The sequence below is a fragment of the Stylophora pistillata genome, chromosome 8 (genome assembly GCF_964205215.1).
Source record: "Stylophora pistillata chromosome 8, jaStyPist1.2, whole genome shotgun sequence".
Lineage (NCBI taxonomy): Eukaryota > Metazoa > Cnidaria > Anthozoa > Scleractinia > Pocilloporidae > Stylophora > Stylophora pistillata.
This window is the reverse complement of record NC_142526.1, coordinates 22,011,699-22,037,113: the sequence shown is the minus strand read 5'-3', so window position 1 is coordinate 22,037,113 and position 25,415 is coordinate 22,011,699. Positions and strand designations below refer to the sequence as shown.

Below are 25,415 nucleotides of genomic sequence, written 5' to 3'. Positions count from 1 at the left end.
TACACAATCATTACCTCTGCAACTCCAACATCAGCTTGAAAAAAGAATGTTAAAAATAATCACTGACAAGGAGTACATTATAGATAATTTATCTAGAACATATTAGCTATTCATTTTTAAAGACAAATAGAGTAGAGAAAAACATAAGAACTAGATTTAAGATTAATAAGTTTGCTTCAGCTTTGTCGGCATTTCTGAGATTATATTTAGTTCACTCCTACCATTATTCCAAGACTTTTTCTGGAGTTACAAGTTTCTGTCCTTCTAATTATCATTATGATAAAATACCTCAACCCCAGAATGACAGTGAGTAGAAACGTCCTCTGAAAATGTCACTGGTTAACACATTTATCGAAAAAGAGGATATTGCCAAGTGCTTATAAAATCTTGATATTGTCAAATAATCCCAGGACAACGTCGATTGGATAATCGACACATATCACAAAACCCGAAGAGACAATTTGCTTCAGGTATTTTTATCTCTATGGCCATTAACTTTAGAATTGAAAAAACGGCTACGAAACCATTCGATTGGGTTGTTCACGACGCCTCGAGATATTAAACAAAAACAACACTAGCAAACATTAACAGAGGTACTCTTAAGATTTGAGTTTTTCTTACTGAAGAGTATTCCTGGAACAACACCAGTTCTTTTCTCCCAGTCACAGTGAGGTCCAGTGATTACGAGCCACCCAGAGTCTTGCTCTCATCCCCCGTCGTGGGCATCAATTTCGAAGTTGCGTACCCCAAAGCGGCCATCTATATGAAAGGGTAATATGTATGTCGCATTCTTGAGATCAGTCCACGATGATTGAATAAGATTTTTTTGTGAAAACCAATCCAAGTGTGTTGTCCCTTTGGCATTGAATATGGTAGACAGGACTTCTGTTCCATTAGTGTAAAGTGCTACACGAGCCTACAGTTACACAAAAAAGTATCTTTAATTAAGGTCGGTAATTATTTGAATTGTTTTTAATTTTTTTTATGGACTTTACTCTTATGGTTTTTTAATGTTTTAATTTGTTTATTACTCGTTGTTTATTCTGTTGTTGTTCCTAAATATGCACTAACAGCGTAAGCTTGCTGTTAGATTAAGGTAACAATTCTTACGTCATAAGTTTGAGTATTCTCATTACCTATTATTGGATAATGTAAGGATATTAAGGGAAAAGTTTCATTTTTATGAAATCTGGGAGTTTAAGGATTTCATGGCAAAACCAGCCAAATAGTAACCTGTGTTACTCCGTTACTACTTAGAAACAGAGAAGTGTGTTGCTTTTTTAGCTAAGAACGTCCCGTGTAAATACGCAGAGTATAACATTTATAACCACTTGAGAACTCATCATTGCTGTGCAACAAACTTTACAAGCGAACAAACAAATTCTTCATCCGAGTCACTGTAGCAAATGCACTAAACATATAGTTTGGTTCGAGCCTCGGCCTGAGTCATTTCGCTGCAGCTGGGCTCTTTGACAGGATACTAAACTCTCACATTGCATCTCAAAACCTCTGGATTTTGCTGTAGGGTTGCAAACACCTGTCACGAAGACTGGACGAAATTCTGGCTTTAGTTGAACACAGCGATAATATGTGTCCGCATATGCATCTTAAGAGGCGACCCAACTTACATTTAGTTCGTTCGTTCTGAAGGAAATCCTGTTTTTTTTTTTTAATTTGAAGTTCCTTTACAGTATTTTTAGTCTTTTAAGGATGGTTAAAAAAATTGTCTCTAAATTGCAGTCGAGGCAGTAATGTGTAAACTAAAGAAGTCCTACGTTATGGTGAAAAAAATTTAAAACGTCGAGGCTTTCCTGTCAACCTCACTTGCTAAAATAAAGTTGCACTATTTTTTTGGTGCCAAATACCATTATAAGAAAACAGAATAATGTAGATTTTTGTTTTTCGTTGCAGGTGTCTCCCTAAGTGCTTTTTCGTTTATGAAGACATCGCTTGCTTAGAGAATTTATAACTCGATTTTAGTTTCAAATACCCGCCGTTAAATAACGATTTGAGGCTGGAAAACGCGAATGCAGACGTTACTCACCGGCTGGAATGATCTAAATTTGTCCCCAGAGTTAGCTTGAAAACTTGAGAATTTGTTCGTGCTAGCGTGGGAAACCGGTCGTTTCGATACAAAGTCGTTTCGATACAAGTCGAAGGTGATTAGTTTCAAAGGAAAAGTCCACTGATACAAACTCATGTTACTTGAAGTCGTTTCGATTGAGAATACTATACTATATATAAATGACCAAACGAACCTTCAAATACATACTCACTAAAGCGAACACAAACCTCCGCGGTAAATAAAACAAACCCATATCTCCGCGAACCTCCACATATACCCGAGCCTCCTACGTAACGAGAACACGCAAACGAGACTAAGTTTTGGTTAAACACGAAGGCGCGCTATATAAAGAAGTCTTTCCTGGGAAGATCTAGGCTCATTTGTCACTCACCGTTGACGTGTGCGGGTGAAATTCAAATGCTGGTAGAGGAACAAAAGGAGCTAATGAGATATCTATTGTTTACTTCCACCAGCATGGTGGCATAAGATAACGTGCGAACCACCTATTTCGATCTCAAATTTACCGCCACAAATAAAGACAGTTTCCATTGGAGAAAGGAAATACAAATCTCAAAAATTCTTTTATTGTGATGAAGACTTAAAACAATTTTAAGGAATGCGCCCGCTGTTCACTGTTTTGGAGTAGCTGTAGCTCAACCTGACTTGACTCTGAGAGTTCTACATCACACGACGATTGATTGACAAATGGGACCTTTTATAGCGCGCCTTCGTGTTTAAGTTTATTTACCAAGAACAGAGATTTAAATAGATAGATAGATAGATAGAGAGAGAGATAGATAGATAGATAGATAGATAGATAGAAACTTTATTTAAGTGTCAGGAAAATAAGCTAGCCGAGGGGAAAGCCCTCTACTAATAGGGAACACCTCAATTAGTAGAATAAAATAATTACTACGTCCAATCCATTAAATTTAATACAATAGTTAGCTAAAATGCTAGATGCTCAATGCAAAAATGCTAAAATTATTATTATAAAATATTATTATTATTATTTCCGATGAGACATCAACTATTACACAGATAACATCCTCTGCATCCATCATCAACAATAGATGTCAAATCCCTATTACGCATTCGTTTTCTAAAATCACTTAATGATTCAAATGTTTTATCACTTTTGTCTAGCTTGCTCCACAGAATAGGACCTAAATATCGAAGGGAATGCTTACCAAATGAAACTGTGTTAAACCTGGGTATGAGAAAATCTGAATTTCTTAAACTGTAGCATGAATCATGAGGTTTAAAAATATTGTCTGGAAGACTTCTATTCAACAACGTAGGCAAGTTAGCCCTATTCAATAACTGATGATAACTGTTCCTTTGCCTTTTTCGCCCTTTAAAAGCACACACAACCCACAATTCCGCTATTCGCTTCGACGAAGGGCTAACGCTCGAAACGTCAGCTTTTATAATTGTAACGGTGGCCAATTTACTATTTCAACTTTGTTGATATATTCAAATTATTTCATTACCCCCACCGACGCAGCCCCAAACAGTTTCTTTAGAAACTGTCAGCCTTTATTCTGATGATAACTGGACTTGGTGTCCTTGTACACGGCCCTCAGTCCCCGTTCCTGGATTCTTTCTAGTCTACGAGTATCGCTAGCCCTACAAAAATGCCAAACAAGGTGGCAATATGTTAAATATGGCAAGATTGGTGGGAATTAGATTTCTCAATCTCCTAATTACCCCAACCCTTTGATTAGCTTTGTTACATACGTCATTGATGCGTTCATTGAAATTTAGCTTATTGTCCATTGTGACTCCCAAGATTTTCAACGAGTCCGATGTCCTGATAATCTTACCATTCAGGTTCAGGTTAATATTATGTTCTGCACTACCGAACTTTTCCTTATTATGACCACATTTGATTTGAATGTACATAATTTGATATTTCTTCAAATTACCTTCCAAGAGATTGTTTTCGTACCAGTCAGTTGCACTACTGGCACTTTCTTCTAACTTGGTATGGACTCTGCTGATTCCTTTGCCTTTTTGATATATTTGATGATCATCAGCGTACATCGAAATATTGGCATCAATGTTATACACAAGATCGTTCTGAAAGATGTTCCAAATCAGGGGGCCTAAAGAGGAACCTTGAGGACAGCCACGAACAACACTTTTCCAAGCACTAGTTACAGAAGATCCCAGCCTAACTCTGTTATAGCGATCGCTCATATGACTATTTAGCATTTTAACGAATCTGTCATTAAAACCATAAGACTTGAGTTTACTTAACAATAGAGGCCGGTGAACCGAGTCGAATGCTTTTGACATGTCAGTAGATAAAATGCCGACAGACATGCCTTCATCTTTTGACTTTTTCCAGTCTTCCAAAAGACCAACAAGGGTCGTTTCACAACTACGATGTTTTCGATATGCTGATTGACAATCAGCGAGCTGGCTCTCAAATTTATCAGATATTTGTTTTCCTAGCAGCTGTTTAAACACTTTGTCAACGCATGGTAGAACTGTTATTGGTCTGTAGTTGTTAATCGCTTGAGCGTCATCTCTTTTAAAAGTCGGAATCCACTCGCCTCGTTTCCATTGACAGGGCTATTTTCTACGTACATACATACATCTTTATTTAACAATGCAGGTTAGAAAGATTGGCAAGACTGAAGTCCTGATGTGGACCTGCCTAACTACAAATTAAATACAATCACAATAAAATATATAATAAAAATTGGAAAAACAGAGTAAAATTACTTCTTAAATACAATTATAATTAGATAAGTTAAATACAAAACAATATTAAATTTACAATTAAAAACACAGAAAGTCATCGTGTTTCACTAAAACACACCAGGAACCTTCGGCAAAATTTATGCTATTGAGAAGATGCTTTTTAGCCTTAAGTTTAATCTTAAACAATCTTAAGTTAGCACATTCCTTGACATGATGGGGAAGAAGATTCCATGCGAAGGCGGCCCTGTGTTTAAAAGAAGACCTGCCAATTTCAGATCTTGGTCTTGGCACTTCTAAATTTAGAGAATTTCTTAAGCTGTAATTCGTTTTTGCCTTAGAAATTAAAATATTTAGATCCTCCATATTTAAGCTATGATAGGATTGATAGGTCAGAACCAGAAGTCTTTTAACATAATACAAAGAAATGGGTTTCCATTGCCTCAATTTCTTGATCTCATCAGCTGTAGTGGTCATAGGTAGCTTGCAAACAATCCTAATTGCTCTCATATGAATACGTTCAATATCCTCCATAAGTGATGGGGAAGCAGAGCCCAAAACAACAATATTATATACAACACTAGGAATAATTGAATTGAAATAAATAGATTCCAAGATGGACTGAGGCAGGAATTTGATTCGCTTCAAAACAGCCAATTTCTTGTTAAATAAAATACAAACATTCCTAATGTGATCCTGCCGAGATAACTTATTGTCCATAGTTAAGCCAAGACACTTAGATGAAGACTTGAGCTCGATGGTCTTGGTGCCATATCTTAAAGCTGGCAGAGGGCCTATAAAGGTGGATCTAGGTATTATCATTGCTTCAGTCTTTGATTCATGTGAAATTAGTCTGTTGGTTGTGCACCATACCTGTAGCTGGGATAGAATACATCGAAGTGAAGAGATGATCATGTCTGTATCCCTACCAATGGTATAAACTGTGGTGTCATCAGCAAACATATAGAGGTCACCATAAGATATGGATTCAGGCAAGTCATTACATATATTGAGAGTAATCTAGGCCCCAGGATGGACCCTTGGGGCACTCCATACTTCACAGGTTGTAGGGTAGATCTCTTTCCAGATATCTGGACAAACTGATTTGGGTTAGACAAATAATTGGAAAGCCAAGAAAACAGATACCCCGATATTCCAGTGGCTTTCAGTTTCTCCAACAGGATTGAATGGTTAACTGAGTCAAAAGCCTTGCGGAAGTCAACAAATAGTACATCCACGACCAAACCTTGATCTGTTGTTAATGCATGAATTAAAAAGGGTAGCAAGTGAACTCGAAAGTTGAGCTGCTCCAATTTTCATGATTTTAGGTGGACTACCATCGTACCCTGTTGCCTTTCTTGCGGTCTTTCCTTGCAGAAAGCCGTAAAAATCTTGAACAAAAGCTCATCTTTCAAACCGGCAGTCTAAATCTCACAGGGATCAACGAACGCTTTTCATTCCACTAATTTATTCATGTTTTTTTCGTTGCCATGTTCCCACCAATAACGTAGCTCCATTTTCTGCCTTTAAAAGCACACACAACCAACAATTCCTCTATTCGCTCCGACGAAGGGCTAACGCTCGAAACGTCAGCTTTTGTAATCATTACGGTGGCCAATTTACCATTTCAAATTTGTTGATATATCCAAACTATTTCTTTCATTCAGCTTTTCCAATGTACGTTCTACATGGGAACTATTGATTGGCTCAATGTCATACTGCTGTTTGTTTCTGATGTTATTAGCTATCGCTACTACACTTGGGTGTTCTTTAAAGTCCTCCATTGAGTCTAATTTGCTTTTATCCCCCCCAATACCGTCAGCGATTGTGGCGAAGTAATCAGCGAACATACCTGCGACCCTACTTTTATCTTTTTCTACGACATCAAATAGAATTGAGACATCAAATAGATTTGAAACTTCTTCTATAACTCCAGCGCATATTACGCCTACGATCAAGAAACACAAATACTATCAAAATTACGTATGATACACGATCCTTCGCAGTAGATAACGCTATTTATGCAATAGCGAAAATCAGACCTGAAAAAAACCAGGCCTGTACGGGATTCGAACCACTGACCCTCTGCGATACTAGTGCAGCGCTCTACCAATCCCGTACAGGCCTGAATTTTTTCAGGTCTGATTTTCGCTATTGCATAAATAGCGTTATCTACTGCGAAGGATCGTGCATCATACGTATTTAATACCGCAGTTCAGAATATATGAACTTCATATATATTCATTGTATCTGATTTATCATCACGGCTTTATTACGAATCAACTTAACGGCCTGCTCCCAGTTGGCTTGTTAGCTCAATTGGTAGAGCGCTGCTCTAGTATCGCAGAGGGTCAGTGGTTCGAATCCCGTACTGGCCTGATTTTTTTCAGGTCTGATTTTCGCTATTGCATAAATAGCGTTATCTACTGCGAAGGATCGTGCATCATACGTATTTAATACCGCAGTTCAAAATATACGGACCTGAGAGGAAACAGCGGTTATTCTGGCGCGTTATTCTGGGAAGGCGGGTTTGTAGATTACCATATCAGTAGACGCGTAAAATAATTGTTTTGAAAATTTTGCTTATTTATCCGATTGTTCTAATGATAGCGAATAAAACCAATCCAAACCCTTAAACTAATTGATATCAGTGTAGAAAACATACTGGCACCTGAAGAATGATCACGACTGTTAACAAGAGTTCTTGAGTTTTTACGATGGCCCGAGTTATCACGACTTATCACGATGGCGTCTGCGCAGATTCTGAACTGCATCATATGCGATGAACCTGTTCGGCCTAGACAGCAAGCCATTCAATGTGATGGATGTTTTCCCTAGAATTATCGAATCTACAACACCGGTAATTATACGTTTTCAACACTATTACACATATTATTGGTATTTGAAGATGCCTCTTTGTAACTGGGCGGACGCTGACTTCAATCGATTCTTTCGGTCTGTGAATTTCTTAACAGCGCCGCATCGGAGAATGTTTTATAAGAGACGGAACCTTCATGCATCTATCTTTCTCAATGGATTTATTGGACTTGAGAGCTCGTAATAACTGAAATACAACGAGCCGAATAGAGCTATTACTATAAATCTATGTTAATCCAAATGTTTTGACTTGAGCACGCGGGGCGCGCATATACATAAATCTTGACAGCACAAGTATTTATTAAACGTAACAAATCTGTTTTCGATTAAATGGATTACATTTCGGGGTCTAGATAAAAGGAACAAATGATATAACATACCTATTTTTCCGTTCTATTACATTCGACGATCCTTCGATCAATATTTTCACTCATGCGCTTGTAACCACAGGGAGCCCACACAAGCGGTGTGTCTGGTCGTTTGTTCGAAATATAAAAAAATGTATGAGAGAATATTGAAGAGTCGTAATATCGTAAACTTATATCGAGGAATGTCTATGTTAAGGCTCAAAATAAAAGGAAACCTACCTCACTTTCCGTGTATTGTCGTTTCTGTGGTTCTAAATGGTGAATTTGAGCGATTTGGTAGATTTTGCGTTGACTGTTACTCTACTGTATAAGAAGGAGGCAAAGTGTGTTGTAGGAGGATGTAGCAACGTGCGAAATTTGCAAGAGGGTATCGCGCTTCATACATTCCTCATACAACACACCTAGTCGGCATATTTCGGACAATATCGACGACAACCTTCTCAATCAAGTGAAAATGTGTGAAATGCAGACTTTTGTGTTCTCGATTTCACGTCACACTACCCTCTAGAACCATTCCTCTTTAAACTCGGTCGTGAGCCAAGATGGCGGATGATTTTCCGTATTTTGACTGGGCAGAGAAAATTGAAGATTTAAGCAAATAAAAGAATTTTTGCACAGAAATACTCCAAAAAATACGCTTATTTCGTTAAGCGAAAAAAAACTTTTAGATTTAGGTGCACTTTAAAGAACCAATGTTTTATTTGAAACCGGAATGAAACAAGCAGTTAAATTAACTTTATACTCTATCACCATTTTATAAATAGCAGAGTAAATTCTTTTTCGTCGAACTACTTAACGTATAGGGGAAGTTTTGTTCGGCGACTTTTTAAATCAATTTTATTGGAATGTAATAGAAGGTGGAAACTCAGCACTCTACTGTGGATCTTTTTTTAAAAAAAATAATGATCTTAAAATAGCTTTTATTAACTACCCGTCCGTTTTTGGAGCATTACATAGAGAAACACTTTAGACAAAATCACTGGGTTCACCTTTAGTTCGGTCCAATTTCAAGAAAATTCGACTAAATATTGGCTGAGAATAAACTCTGAAGTTCAGTCAACTTGAGGAAACAGCAGGCCACAAAACTCGACTTATCACTGAATTTTCCTCAAGTTATTTCTGAATTTCCGTCGGAAGAACTCAAACCGACACTCTAAGGCCCAGTCGTGCAAAAAGCGGATAACCGTGGTTATTCAAAGGATAAATCGCTATCCAAAAGGTAGATCGCTATTCAACGGATAGGCAATGGAAAAACGAACTACGCTCTCCAATTGATATATTTATCCAGTGGAGAGCGTTATCCAACCTTGGAACAACTGCGAGAACACAGAATTTCAAAAATTTGAATTTCGGAATACTCTCGATTTTACATAATATGGAATGTTATTGACAGATTGTTTTCTTCTTTGTCTCAATTTATTAGAAGCAAACGTTCCCCACCTTTGTTTTAAATTCATTTTCAGGCAAATTACCATATTCGAAAGAAAAAAAGAAGAAAGTATAAAGAAGGAAACTTAACTCAATATTACACCCACGAATGAAATTCAAATGCGACAGCTGCAATATTGTTTTCGTTTTTCGTTCAAATGCATTGTTGATATTCCTCCATACGATGTCTCCGCCGAGTTGGGCTTTTAAGCTTGTTTGCAGACGCTAAGACAGTTTACCCAAAGAGAACTGGTTAGAGTGCTATCGTCGGAACCACTTATCCAAAACAACGATGACGACAATGAGTGTAGAGCTGATATGGCTGGCTTTGTATCACTTTTACATGACAATGAGTGGAGGTATCGATATATAGTTTATATTAAAATCAACTTATTTTATAGGAGACACAATTTAATAGCGCCATAGTTATTAGTACTGCATAGTACCTATGTGCGTAGGGCGCCAAAAGTGACAATCGGAAATGTTTGCTGGATGTGAAATTCAAACGGCGATTCTTACTGAACTCAACATGTTTTTGACTGCTATCGTTTACAATTGCATGACCTAGAGACAGTGTTTCTTAAAATAAGCTGCAGCTGGTATTAACCTGAAGTAAAAAATTTTGACCGAAGAGAAATCAAAAACGAAAAATCGTTGTCACTTATAAAACCCCATCGAATGAATGCAAGACGAACTTCCTTCGCTGTTTAAGATGACCTACTCCACGTAATTCAGTTCTAAAGAAAGGTAAGAAGTCATTAATTTGAAAGAGTTGATAACGACAAGCCTTCCTTAGAGCCGCATTAAATATTCCCACGGAATTGATCAAAATTTCACACGACAAACAAGGGAAACTTCCATAGCAAAGTACATTTCAATTTAATGATACTGAGAGCGCTTAATTTTTCTGACGGCGCCAATTTTCAAATCCCCTCCAGCAGGGTTCCATTCTGAGGAGACCTCTGCCAGAAAGTGCAGAAGTTGATGAATTCGATGAACGCTTTCAGCTTACCGATGCTCTAGGTGAAGCACGGGCTCAGTAGTTAGCTCTTGAACGCACTTCCGGTACCTCGCTGTCACGAAGTAGTCTCAATTCATCTGGTTCTATTTTATCCAGCGGCGTCATCCGGGGTAGTCGCAAAGGAAATGACGTTAATGGACAAAGTGACAATTCTACTACCCAGGCTATATCTTATACCGTTGGGTTTGACGGAGGCGTAGGGTATAGGAGCGGTACAGGCTCACGTGACACGAGAAAGTTGTCGCGCGAAGGGAGCGTAGACGATAGTCGAAAGCGAATCGCAGCTGCCGTCCGGCAATCGGGTACAAAGAGCCGTTTGGGGGGAAATTTTAGTTGCTGAAAAATAACAAAGATTTGAAAAAAAGGGAGTACTTGCAGATGCGAGTTGATGGCTAATTGGAAGCGATTAGGAAACCAGAGAAATCCTGTTATAGATTAGGGAAACGCTTGCCAGCTGTCTCACTCTTTTCAACCGCTGAGAAACTTTTTTTTTTCCTGAGCGCAGAGAAGTGCAAGATTCGAACAGGCATTGATATAGTTATTGTAGCGTGCGTAGCACTCACCCACGACGCATCATACGTGCAATACGTCATACATACATTTGTATTTAGCACCATTTTAACAACCTGTGTGGAACTTATTAAGTTTTAAATTATAGGCTAAACCCATTCAGTTAAACACAGGCCGAAATTCGAATCCGCTTAATGAATACGGGCGTTGATACAGAGTCGTTGACCTAAACCTAGAATTCATGGTTCAAGCTTTTCATGCTCTGCGCTCTGATACTTTGTTTTGCGATCGATTGGTTTTTTCGTGAAGAAGAAAGAAAAAAAGACAAAGAGTATTTCTGGTCGAATCCTTGACTGATAATATATACTTTAGCTATTGTAACTATACCAGTTTACTTGAGCATGAACTGTTGGCCGTAGGGGTCTGGGGTGTCTAAGTTTTTAGATTGACAGCCTGTGTTCCCGCCTACAAATAACAAAGCGAAATGCATGCACTCGCATTACTAAACTTCATCATAATCATTACAATTTCTTCAAATGTGATTGGTGCATTAGCTGCTTCATTTTTCACTAATTATTCTGCAGAGTTGAAATCGGACAGGTGTTTTGTAATCGGGCACCATGTAATCGGACAGTTCAAGCAGCCATTGATACTAAGTCCATTCAGCTAGATCCATCAATCGCAGAATTGATCATAATAACCATAGCAACAACCAATTATTCTTTAAAATAAAATAAAACTGGGGAATTTCCTAGATAGAGGTTTTTCATTCTAGACATTGTCTTTACCGAAGATATTTCGTAATTTGTACTTGTTATGATTAATTGATAACAGAACTTCGTGTCATTGAATTCGGTCTGGAAACATACTCGTGACTGACAGACAAATCAGACGATCGCTTTGCGGTCGTCTGATTCTGTTAATCCCTCGTATGATTACAGACCAAATAGACCCTTCCACGGTTTTATCGGCCATCTTGGTTGGCCGTAAAAACCGTGGAAGGGTCTATTGGACTCCATTCGGTCCTATTACCAGTACAAATTCTGCAGGGATGCACGACAATATTTCTTTTCACCCCTGTTTTTCAAACATCAACAGATAATAATGTTTCTTTTTTTAATAGAACTCCTTTCTGCGACATGTTTTATCTTCACTGCGTGAAGCAATTCCCTGGTTTCCAGCAGGCTCGTGTTTTTATGTTTTGTTTTGGGTTTTTTTGTCATCTCAACGAACCAGTGTTTTATTTCAAACCGGAATAAGACAAGCAGTTTTAATTAACTTTGTACTCTGTGTCTTTCTCGTCGAACTACCTAAGGTATAAGGGAAGTTTTGTTCGGCGACTTTTTAAATGAACACCGTTTTTTATTGGAATGTAATAGAAGGTGGAAAATCGGCGCTCTGTGGATATTTTTTTGAAAAGTAATAATTTTAAAATAATGTTTAACTACCCGTCAGTTTTTGGAGTATCGCACGCAATATCTCAGGGATAGAAAAACTGAAACATTTTAAACAACGTCATTAGTTTTGTCCAATTTCAAGAAAACTCGACTTAAACATTGGCCGAGAATAAACTCTAAAGTTCAGTAAACTTGAGGAAACAGCAGGCGACAAAAGTCAACTTATCAATTTTCCTAAAGTATTTTTTGAATTTCCGTCGGAAGAAGTCAAACTGACTCTCCAGGGCCCAGTCGTGTAAAAAGAGGATAACCGTATCCAGCGGATAGGTGATGGAAAAAACCGGCACAACGCTCTCCAGTGGATCGATTTATCCAGTGGGGAGCGTTATCCAATCTTGGAACAGCCGCAAGAACACAGAATTTCAAAAGTTTGAATTTCGGAATACTCTCGATTTTACATATAAAATTGGTAGGTGGTTTTCTTTTTGTCTCAATTTATTTGAAGCAAATGTTCATCACTTTTGTTTTAAATTCATTTTCAGACATAAATTGCCATACTCAAAAAAGAAAAAGAAGGAAACTTAACTCGATATTACGCCCGCAAACGAATGAAATTCAAATGCGGCAGCTGCAATATTATTTTCGTTTTCAGTTCAATTGCACTGTTGGTATTCCTCCATACGAGTTGGGCTTTTAAGTTTATTGAAGACGCTAAGACAGTCAAAGACATTTACTCAAACAGAACTGGTTGGAGTGCGATCGTCGGAAGAACTTATCCAAAACAGCAATGACGACAATGAGTGCAAAGCTGATATGGCTGGCTCTGTATCACTTTTACATGACAATGAGTGGAGGTATCGATATATAGTAAAATTAACTTATTTCATAGGGGACACAATTTAAGTGCGCTCTAGTTTTTTGGACGGCGTACCCTTATACGTAAGGCGCCAAAAGTGACACGGCAATTTTTAGTGAGATTCTTGCTAATTCCATATGTTGTCAGTTATTGCTGTCGTTTGCAATTGCATGACAGAGAGATAGTGTTTCTTAAAAAAAACTGCAGCTGGTATTGGCCTGAAGTTAGTAGAAAATTTCGACCGAAGAAGAATCGAAAACGGAAAACTGCGGTCATTTAAAAAGCCCCAACAGAATGAATGCAACACGAACTTCCCTCGCTGTTTAAGACGAGTCAGTCCACGTAATTCAGTTCTAATGAAAGTTAACGAAAAACTACGGTCATTTAAAAAGCCCCAACAGAGTGAATGCAACACGAACTTCCTTCGCTGTTTAAGATGACTCAGTCCACGTAATTCAGTTCTAATGAAAGTTAAGAAGTCGGTTGTCTCATCTATTTTATTAGAAAAAAACAAAACAAAACAAAGTCTCCCTTTGATTACGACAAGCGTTCCTTAGAGCCGACACAAGTATCATCACGGAGTTGATCAAAATGTCACACAACAAACAAGGGAAACTTCCTTAGCAAAGTACATTTCACTTTAATGATACTGAGAGTGCTTAATTTTTCTGACGGTGCCGGACTTGAAATCTCCTCCGGCACTGAGGGTTCGATTCGATCTGTGGAGACCTCTGCCGGAAAGCGCAGAATTTGATGAGTTCGCATGACAAATAAGTGCAAAAGCCAAAGGAAAAAATGCAAAAAAGTAACGGAACTTGGAAAACTGCGGAAAGATCCAAATTTAGGAAAACACTCGAATTTCCAACGTTTGATTTTTGCAGAGGGCAAAGGAGAAACGCAGAACTTTTAAACGTGCGTAGATCGACAGTTGTTCTCAAGAAATCGTCTATTCGGGTAAACGCCTGGAACGTCAGCTTTAGAAACCCATTACGGTGGCAAATTTACAGTATCAGCTTAGTTGATACGACCAAATTATTTTCTAACATTAAGTATAGCTTGTTTTCGTATTTTCTGCATTGCTATCTTACTCTCCCTCAAAAGGTAAGAGTACTGAACATACACTGACAACTTGTTACGTTCATCCAGCTTGTAAATAAAAAACAAACAAAGCAAAATAAATCTAAAAAAAGGTGCTTTCTGTTCGACCATTGGATACTTTCTCCCCTCTTCGGCGTTGAATGTCGAACAATTTTAAAAAAAGGTACATGGTGGCCCGTTGACATAGTGTGAAAAATCTTAGTCGCTAACAGAGTACCTTTGTTGCCTTATTCACCGAACAAAAGTTCATTTCTTAGCAGCTGAAGAAGAATGCAGACAACTGTTTTATTCCGAACCAGTGAAAGACAAGGTTTTCCTCAATCATGTTATAATAAGAATAAATATACCGAGAGAAGATGTGTGCAGCATCCGATGTTTCCTTGAGCCCAATTGCTTGTCTTATAATGTTGGACTGCTGGAACAAAGCAACCAATACCTGTGTATGATCAGCGATTCCAATGACGTTCTACATCCTGGATATTTGGTTCAGCGGAAAGGATTTACCTACTATAGAACCAAGGTCTGTTCGTCCGTGATCTAGGGACTAGGGAGTCAACTGGAATGTTTCTTTTTATGTTACTTTTAAAAGCAAAGTAGGTTCCGTTATAAGTGGACATCCTCGTGTCATAAAAAAAGTGTCTTACCGTAGCTAGCTGCCTCTCGAAGCGTAAGCAATGGGTGGAGAGCTCACCACCTAAGTGGCGTTCAGAAATGTAGCCTTGGGTGTAATACAGCAACTCAAAAACTAAATTTTGCCATTTAGATAAACTTATTCTTAGATCATTTTAAAGAAATTTATCACTTTACAGCACACCCTACCAATTCTGGTGCACAAATCTGGCATCTATAAACTACCACTCGTTAATGTTACGTCGAACCAGTGTCTTTAACTACAGAAAAGCACGCTTGCAGAGATTTTGTGCTGCACCCAAGGTTATGGCACCGTTGACCAAAAAGACGATGTTTGAGGGAATTTCGGTTGCATCACGTTATAATTTACCTTTTTCCCCCATGAGGCTCTGACACATTCTTTTGATCCCCCTCCCTTATTGACAGTTAATTAGCAGCCACTTTTCTATATAGTACCCCACTCTTATACTCTTTTGTCGACAACCAATCCTTCACCCCGCCCCCCACCCCACCCCGCTTGTGCCTGGCGGTAGATAGTGACTGGTCTGTTAAAGAAGGGTTCTCTAAGAACATTCTTTTTTCTTGTATCGTCAGAGTCCATGCAACACTGATCCTTGCAGGAAGAATATGACTTGCCAACCGGGCTACACTAGCAAAGGATACCGTTGTAGGAAAAACATCACGTCGATGTCATTAAACTCCAACAAACCAGCTGCCAAAGAACGTGCGTATACTTCTCTGCTTGGGTCCTTGCTATAAAAAAAGGAAAAAAAGTCTTTGCTAATCGAGACGGATAGAAACTCATATTGAGATCGTTCCTTCCAAGTCCAAAACGTTTAAGGTATATTCTATGAGCGCATATTCATGAGCTTCAGACTGCTTGACTTCTAATAGTTAACAAGCAAATTTGATTTGAATAAAAGCGTGGATTTTCATTACATACTAACTTGGCTTCATCATCTTCTTATGGTATATCTAAAGGATATAATTCCGTTTATTTCCGCTTGCTATGACGTGCTTAAATCGTAAGGGACGCAGCCTCTATTTAATTTTTCTCCGCTGAACTCATTCGATTGAAATTTTTTTTTCTCAGACATTCAAAGATGTTCTGATGCACCCAGCATAACCGGAGTCTATAATATCTCCCATCATGACGAGGGACCTTTTCCTGTGTACTGTGATCAAACAAGTGATGGAGAAGGTATCTTAAATTTAGATGTTAACCAGTTTAGCTTGTCTGTTTAGTACAGGTTAGAATATGAAACGATAAAGAATAACGTCATCTTAATCTGTTTCGAGTCTGCCTTCGGTCTTGAGTTTTCCCTTAGTGTAAATATAACATTGAAGAGTTTGGTCGATGCCACATGGAGATTCCCTCAACGGCTTTTCGTCCGTGCATCTTGAATTGCTGAATCACCCATTCGTTTCAAATGGATTTTTGCATCCTTTCTACTTTGGTGAGACTTCCCTTTCCTCTTTATACATCACCCGTGGTTGTCCATCTCTGCAGTTGGATTAGATCACTGATTCCTTTTTGTTTTCTACTGTGATCGTTAGGTATTTGGAGCTTTTTCGAGATCACATAATTTTTAAAATCTCTGTCTTGTAAAATTGTCACTTCGCAGGCTGGACGATGGTATTTAAAGTTGTTAGTGGCCTTTCTCCGCCCAACGTTAGTGAAATTTGGTTGTCACCGTCCCTCTATCATGAAAATCTCAACGAAACCTTCGACATAACGTCAGCTTATCCAACTCATTACAAGAATCGTATTGTAATGGACTGGGAATATTTTGACCCTAAAGAGGTGAGGAAAGTGGTACACGAACTTTATTAGCTGCAAAGGACCCTTGCTATTGAAAGAGCCTTTGTAATCCCGGGGACAGAGGCGCATCAAAGTCGCTGCCAACTGAAAAACTTGATTGTTACTTGATTCATGTCAAAGCTGCCACAACTCCATATTTTACCAGGTTGACATGTAGTTACAACTCAGTTTTTCGCCTGATTTTCATATCAACATGTAACATGTGCCAGACAGTTTAACAAACGCTAAATACTAAATCTCTTGTACTTCACTCCTGCGTATGCTTCCAAAAACTTTCTTTACTTCTTTGCTACTTCTTCGTGTGATCTTGTAAAAAGCTACAATACACTAAAGGACGACACAACAAGAGCTGTTTCGTAATAAAATTCCTTGGTAGTAAGGACAAATTTGATACACTTAGCTATAGTTTATTACATCTGGGTAAGGATTGCAATATTGCTGAGCGCAAGAACTGTCAAAGGCATACAGGAATTTAAGCCAGAAGGGAATAACCTTTCCCAGTCAGGAAGATAATGAAAATTGTGGACTTGACAACTTTTTTAGAATTTGAAAATAACAAATGGAAATAAAACGGGTAAAAGGTATAAAGATCTTTTAACTTGGAAAATTTAATCAAGTCTTTATGATATCGTAATGTTCAAGTTAACAAAAACTGTTTATTTTATGGAGGGTTGATGTAAGTCGATTTTAACTTCGACCTTAGGCTCGCATCGTTTTGTACAAGGACGGTCAACAAGTCATCTCCCTCAAGTTCAATGCCACAGGTACAAACAACTTAGATTGGTTTTCACAAGAAAACCTTCTTTACTCACCATGGAGCGATCTCAAACTGTTCTCAGGCGTAAATTTCGGCCTTCTGGGCCCCATAGTTCCTGATCGCTTCTTTGAAATAACTGGGCCTTACTCTGGTTGTGCTGCGGATATCGGTTGGTTGGTTGCTTCAAGTCACCAAGGATGTCGATGGGACAAACGAGCACCCAAGCCTAACATCCAGTACAGCCGAAAGCAACTGGGGTCACTTATGGAAGATTACGGTAAGCTTGATCTTTAAATAATTTCTGTTTTTTATTGTTTTGACAGGGTACGAATAGCTAAAAAATGCTGTTTTATATGTATTGCTTCACCCCATGCTATTCGTGGCACCAGATTTCGTCACCTCGTGAGCAGTTCTTTTTCTCCCTACAATGGTATAAACGTTGGTGGTCGTCTTAAAGTAGCAAGTAAACAACTCAATAGAATTCAACCGCCCTCGTTCCCCCCTGCCCCCCTTCCCCCTCTCCCCCCTCCCCCCCTCCCCACTCTCACCTTTCCCACTCACTCCCTTTTTAAAAATCGAAGGGCCACACACTTGAAAAAGCCTCTGTTATCATTTTATCTCACAGGAAATGTAGGCATCGCAGACGTGCTTGCCGTGTTTGTTCGCTGACAGGAAATCATATAAAAGGCTGAGCGAGGCCTTTTTTCTGCGAGAACGTCTTTACTGTTATAGAAAATATTTCTGTGTTCGCTTTAAACTTGTCGTGGAGAACATGATCCTTTGGATTTCAGAGCTCTTTTCTCTTGAGTATAGTAAAACCAAACCAAAATAATCACAATGGCCAATCAGATGAAGGGGAAAATACCTTGAAGAGCCAATGAGAACTCAAAGTAAAATCAACAAAACTGCCTAAAGCTCGGCAAAACGCGGGAGACCAAGTTGTGATTGCTTTAAGTTGTGCAAGTTTTTTTCGAACAATCACAAAACGAAGTAAAGCAATACGAATGTAATCTTGGATTACTTTCGACACTCAATTGGAAATTGCTGTATCCATAGTTGAAGAATTAAGATTACAATTTGTACAGTAAACGGTTTAAACCCGAAAGTAATAATAAAGTTTCCCAAATGTCAGTCACCACTACGCACAACAGTCCTGTTCAGGACCACACTCACTCGGTTGTCAGACTTCACGGTTAAAGGTCATAGTTTTTGCGTAATGGTCTTGAACCCATGGAAAGCTTTCTCTTTAGAGGAAAGTGTGATATGATTTTGTTTAACTTGTATTCTTAATCAAGGGAAAACTTTAAACAGTAAAGAGGAATTATTGGGGATGAGTTACAACCCCTGTATTATAGATTTGAAACTAAAAGTTAGTGAGCGGAATAAGCTCTTCATACGTGTACCATGAAATCAGTTGTATTCCAGTCAACAACTCAGAGTACGAATTCGTCACCTGCCATATTTCTGGAGGTATGAGCTCTCAAACAAAACTGTTATACACAATCGAGAGGTTCTTTAATTGCGTTCATTTACTTTATTCTCGTTACCTTACTACATAATGAACAACTGGTTCATGCTTTAGCGTGCACTATCGAGTTATGGAGCACGCGGGAAGTTTGGAGAGCACGAAAGAAGCGTAAGAGTTGCCCAAGGCAATAGCCGAGGGCAACTCTAGCTTCTTGAGTGCTCTCCAAACTTCCCACGTGCTCCATAACTCGATAGTGCACAGCTGAAAGCATGAACCAATTGTTTTAGAACATAGCCGGTGGAATTGTGCATCAAATCTGACGCGAAAAACGGACAACAATATCAGTTGAAGCGAATCGTGACGCCGCTGATGCCGAGTCTCCTTTTCCTTTGTTTTTCTCTTTTTCTGCCTCATTTAAGAACTCTAACCCAAGGGAAAAGGTCGAAACATTGTCTTCATTTTCGGACTAGTAGGCCGAGTTTCTGTTTGTATCCATTATTGTCGCGAAATATATTATTTTTCCCCGCGCTAGCAATGGCCGCTCGCGCGAAAAGAAAATTTCTGGCGAAGTCGGATTTGCTGACGCTATCAGCGTGCACTATCGGGATTTTGAGCACGCTCACGTATAATGAATTTGATTGCGCGACTAATAATAATAATTAATAATAATTAGAACATCGCTATGAGAGTCGCGCAATCAAATTCATTATACGTGAGCGTGCTCAAAATCCCGATAGTGCACGCTGATAGCGTCAGCAAATCCGACTTCGCCAGAAAAAATTTTTTTTCGCGCGAGCGGCCATTGCTAGCGCGGGGAAAAATAATACATTTCGCGACAATAATGGATACAAACAGAAACTCGGCCTGCTATTCCGAAAACGAAGACAATGTTTCGACCTTTTCCCATGGGTTAGAGTTCTTAAATGAGGCAGAAAAAGAGAAAAACAAAGGAAAAGGAGACTCGGCATCAGCGCCGTCACGATTCGCTTCAAATGATATTGTTGTCCGTTTTTCGCGTCAGATTTGATGCACAATTCCACCGGCTATGTTCTAAAACAATTGGTTCATGCTTTCAGCTGTGCACTATCGAGTTATGGAGCACGTGGGAAGTTTGGAGAGCACTCAAGAAGCTAGAGTTGCTCTCGGCTATCGCCTCGGGCAACTCTTACGCTTCTTTCGTGCTCTCCAAGCTTCCCGCGTGCTCCATAACTCGATAGTGCACGCTAAAGCATGAACCAATTGTTAATTTGTAGTTTATTAAGAACTCTCATATAGTTATAAAACTAAATAAACAGGATAGTAATGCATGAAATAACCAATAAAAGTATTAACAATGTGTGATAAGTACTTAGATAAATCTCAGGTATGTGCATAATATACCAACCAACTATTTGGTAAGACTGGTGTCTTTGGTCTTCAACGAATGTACATAATCATCACCTCTGCAACTCCAACATCAGATTGAAAAAAGAATGTTAAAAATAATCACTGACAAGGAGTACATTGTAGATAATTTATCTAGAACCTATTAGCTGTTCATTTTTAAAGACAAATAGAGAAGAGAAAAACATAAGTACTAGATTTAAGATTAATAAGTTTGCTTCAGCTTTGTCGGCATTTCTGAGATTATAAACAGTTGACTCCTACCATTATTCCAAGACTTTCTCTGGAGTTTCAAGTTTCTGTCCTTCTAATTAACATTATGATAAAATACCTCAACCCCAGAATGACAGTGAGTAGAAACGTTTTCTGAAAATGTCACTGTTTAACACGCTGTTTATCGAAAAAGATGATATTACTAAGTGACTATAAAATCTTGACATTGTCAAATAATCCCAGGACAACGTCGATTGGATAATCGACACATATCACAAAACCCGAAGAGAAAGTTTGCTTCAGGTATTTATATCTCCGTGGCCATTAATTTTAGAATTGAAAAAACGGCTACGAAACCATTCAATTGGGTTGTTCACGACGCCTCGGAACATTAAACAAAAACAACACTAGCAAACATTAACTGAGGTACTCTAAGATTTAAAAAAATCAATTTCTATCTCGATTATCATTCCATGTGATATTGTGAGTTTTCTTGCTGAAGAGTATTCCTGGAACAACACCAGTTCTTTTCTCCCAGTCACAGTAAGGTCCATTGATTACAAGCCACCCAGAGTCTTGCTTACATCCCCGTACTGGGCATCAATTTCGAAGCTGCGCACCCCAAAGTGGCCATCTATGTGAAAGGGTAATATGTGCGTCGCTTTCTTGATTGCTTGATCTTGATCTTATTCAATCACCAGTCCATGGTGATTGAATAAGATTTTTTTGTGAAAACCAATCCAAGTGTGCTGTCCCTATGGCATTGAATATGATTGACAAGACTTCTGTTCCATTAGTATAAAGTGCTACACGAGCCTACAGTTACACAAAAAAGTATCTTTTATTAAGGTGGGTAATTATTTGAATTGCTTTTTAATATTTTTATTGATTTTACTCGTATGCTTTTAATGTTTTAACTCAGTCCTTTATTGCGCGTTTTTTATTCTGTTATTGTTCCTAAATATGCACTAGCAGCGACAATTCGCTGTTAGATCAAGATAACAATTCTTACGTCCTAAGTTTGAGTATTCTCATTATCTGTTACTGGATAATGTATGGATATTATAGGGAAAAGTTTCATTTTTATGAACTCTAGGAGTTTAAGAATTTCATGGAAAAACCAGCCAAATAGTGACCTGTGTTACTCCGATGCTAATTAGAAACAGAGAAGTGTGTTGCTTTCTTAGCTGAGAAGGTCCTGTGTAAATACGCAGAGTATAACATTTATAACAACTTGAGAACTCAGCATTGCCGGGCAACAACTTTACAAGCGCACAAACATTCTCTTTTCAGCGAGTCACTGTAGCATAGTGCACTAATCATATAGTTTGGGTTCGAGCCTCGGCCTGAGTCATTTCGCTGGGCTCTTCGACAGGATACGAAACTCTTCACATAGCATCTCAAAACCTCTGAGTTTTGATGTAGGGTAGCAAAAACCTGTTACGAACTCTGAACAAAATTCTGGCTTTAGTTGAACACAAAGATAAAATGTGTCCGAATGTGCATCTTACGAGGCGACCCAACTTACATTTAGTTCGTTCAGGCTAAAAAAACAGTTAGCCAGGATATTTTCAAAGCGTAAAAGTGTATAACTTCCTTCCCCATTTTGGAAGATTTAACCTGTTAGGTCAACGATGTTAGGTCAAGCGTCTTAACAATTATTTACCTCTTTAAGACTGAATGCTTGCCAACTTTGCACAATACGGTTTTTGTAGTTCCCTAGGTGGGTCAAAGTGGTATCTAGGGCAGCAGTAGACTGTCGAAATGGAAAGGACAGGAAGAAAGTTAGAAAAAAAAGAGAAAAGAAATGAAACTGCAGGTATGGGTTACTCAGTAATCATTAATCATGATAAAATTTCCCAAAAAGTTTTCAATTCTTTTTTTTGGCGGGGGGGGGGGAGGGGGTGATCAACAACACCCATCTTCATTTTAGCAGAAATAAAACAAGAAATAATCATTGACAAGTAAATAGTATGTGAATACCTTATTCAAGTGTCACTTGTTCTTGTTCTAATTCATACATATGATTGGTTGTAAGTTGTACTTGTACAAAGAACACTTAACTCAAAAAGGAATATTCAAAAATAATCTAAAACACTTATTTTGTGGTACTAGGAGTAAAGAAGTTGAAAAAGACAAGAACTGGTGTTAACATATCAATACATCTCAAGTAGAAAATTCAGAGCAGAGTGGAACTCCTCAAAGTGCTACTTTAGAAATAGCTTCATTCTATAGAGGGTCTGGTCTGTCAAAGTTCTGTTCTATACCTCTTCCATGGTTTTGTTGGAGGATATTTAAACAATAGAGTGTTTCTGTTGAGGAACTATCAGCTGATGGTTGCCCCGCGGAAGTTTGATGTTCTTAAAACAAATATGCCAGATTTAAGAACATCAAATTTCCAAGGGGCAACTATCAGACCGATAGTTCCGAGACATAAACACTCTATTGTCTTTATTGTTTATCACTGAGTTTTCTGCCGCGCGCCAGATCAATCATATCCCCTCCCCTACTCCTCCTACTGGTGACGCCTATGTACAATGTCACCACTGCAATGACTGGTGGCACCTGAAGTGTGTTAACATACCACCCTGGGCTGCAGAATCTAACAAGTCTTGGAAATGCGAGACCTGCAATAAAACAAAGCTTTGAAAATGGAAGCTGAACATTCCACTTCTATTTAAGTCAAGTCTTCCGGTCACTATAGAACTACTCTAATTTGACTTTCAAAAACTTTTAAATAGGCTTCGTGAATAGGGCGGTTTGAGATATAGAAACAAAGCAAATCCTTCGTGCAACTACTCGTTTCCATAGCTGAAACCGCCCTTGAGGTTTCATGTCTTTGATTTCTTTTTTTATCGGCGAAAATAAACCTTAAGCGACAGAATTATGCTGGATGTGATGTTTGCTAAGCCAGATGTTTTCTCTTGACTCAAAACACACACGAATTAGACTTAAAATTTGTGCAAAGCAAGAACAGGGAACGTTCGGAGTCGTAAATCGTCGGTAGTTCGGCTCCAATTATATTCCAGTGATTTAATTTCATTCCCAGGCACCTCACGTCCAAGGGCACTTTGAGATATGGAAGCAAGTCTTTACCGAAACCTTCAGTCGTCATATTCGTTTTCCTCATTCAGCAATGTTTGACGGGAAATAAACTCAATCCAGACCCTCTCATACTAAAGTAGAGCCTTGAATAAATTTATTTTCTCGCGCGAAAATTAGGAAGCAGATCAATGAGATCTGTATAGTACGTTCGTCGAACTGCGTTTTCAACTGAGAGAAATTGCCCTTTTCAAGTAAGATTTGCCTAGATCTTCCCATTATTTAATGCAAGTGGTTTAAGCTACAATTTCCAAAACGTCTGACATCCGTAGACGATTACAAATAAAGCCAGTTTGAATGGACATTGAATCTTAGTACAGATTGTCCCTTGCATTACATCAGACAGCAAATTGCTATAAGTCGCTCAGCCTTAAAAACACCAAGAGATATGTTCAGTTGCTTGTTTTTTTTTTTTGCTTTTTCTCCATAAAGAAGGTCCACAGAGCTTAAATCGCTCAATATTTAATATGGGACTTGTCCTAACCACTATCTTTGTTTTCATCTGACTGCAATCCGCTGACCAATGAATGCGGGAGCAAAATGTCCTCGATTTCTGGCGATGACAAGGGGACTTCAAAGGAAAATGAAAAGTAAATTATTGCCGTTAATGATAATAATAATAATAATAATAATAATAATAACAATAGTGATAATAATCAGTTTATTTAACCCTTTGGTAGTAATAAAATTCATTCAATTCTACACAGAACACGATACACTTGGCATAACAAGCAAAAACAATTACGCCCTATTGTAACTGTGAGTAACGAACTTACTAAGGCGGTCTGTTCTGACGAAGCAGAATTGAGAACAGGAAAAACCGGACCTCAACCCGTACCCATGGGCGACATTCGTGGGGTGTGGTAGCAGGTGTGCAAGGAAGCCGGACTCCTTGATGTTAGATATAAAACGCCTGCAAGCCTCATCATGGCGCGCCAACAGAGTAGGCAAGCCACAGCTCACGAGTGCAGACTCATAAGAGCAATCTGGAAATATGATTCTCAGTGCAGACATCTGAACGCTTTCCACCAACTGAACCAGACCGGCGGGTAACGCGGCGCAAAAAAAATTATTACCGCAAAGTAATAGTGATGCGAAGTTTTGTTTTCTTTGTATTCTTCGGGGTCGTTGAACTTGTTAGATGACAACAACGCACACCACTTGTTGCCTTCGGTGGCCAGGTTCACAGAAGTGCACGAAGGATGTTTGACACATTCAAAGTCGTCATATGGTGTGATCATAGTTAGTACATGCACAATGGCGGTCGGTCACGTTTTTACCGGCTCCGCTGTTTTTGCTCTATTTCTTATTTTTCTTATGGATTTTAGTTCTTATGGCTTGCTGTATACTAGTCGATTGGATTTATCTGACGTTTGGCTTTCTCGAAGATTTGGTCTTCCTATTTTTGGAAGTGCAAATCGTTGTCACTTCAACTCATTGCTGATGTATCGGACTTGCCATCTTGGATTTAGGCGTGCAGGACACCTTGGCTTTTTCCTGTACGTTGTCAATCAGTCGTTAATCGAATTCGATTTCTACCTTTAATCTCATCCGTTTGGTTGTCAGTGGTGACATTAATGCCAATCCTGGTCCTGATGATTTTCAGTTTATTCCTTAAAGGATCAGTGATCGCCGGTGTTGTCGTTTATCGAATGCCTATCGTTGTCGAAACATTTCGAACCTCGCTGAGATCAGATGCGTTTCATCTACG

General features: G+C 38.7%; 1 protein-coding gene and 1 long non-coding RNA gene across 4 annotated transcripts; one reads left to right on the top strand and one right to left on the bottom strand.

Moving 5' to 3' along the window:
- Positions 1 to 290: 290 nt before the first annotated feature.
- Positions 291 to 8,504, bottom strand: LOC148725491 (uncharacterized). Of its 2 annotated transcripts, none has more exons than XR_015990490.1 (3): positions 8,239 to 8,504; positions 8,032 to 8,123; positions 291 to 916 (listed from the first exon to the last, which is right to left on the bottom strand). It is a non-coding gene; the product is annotated as an uncharacterized LOC148725491 (long non-coding RNA). The 2 variants fall into 2 exon arrangements; XR_015990491.1 differs by lacking the exon at positions 291 to 916 and adding an exon at positions 4,070 to 5,653.
- A 1,128-nt stretch (positions 8,505 to 9,632) lies between these two features.
- On the top strand, positions 9,633 to 18,669 carry LOC148725490 (uncharacterized). Of its 2 annotated transcripts, none has more exons than XM_088729893.1 (7): positions 9,633 to 9,806; positions 14,587 to 14,849; positions 15,554 to 15,683; positions 16,053 to 16,160; positions 16,585 to 16,763; positions 17,485 to 17,815; positions 18,164 to 18,669. In XM_088729893.1, the coding sequence occupies exons 1-7, from the start codon at positions 9,740 to 9,742 to the stop codon at positions 18,205 to 18,207; spliced, it is 1,122 nt and encodes a 373-aa protein (XP_088586019.1). In that variant the 5' UTR covers positions 9,633 to 9,739; the 3' UTR covers positions 18,208 to 18,669. The 2 variants fall into 2 exon arrangements, with proteins under 2 accessions (XP_088586019.1, XP_088586018.1); XM_088729892.1 differs by lacking the exon at positions 9,633 to 9,806 and adding an exon at positions 11,992 to 13,229.
- Positions 18,670 to 25,415: the final 6,746 nt, after the last annotated feature.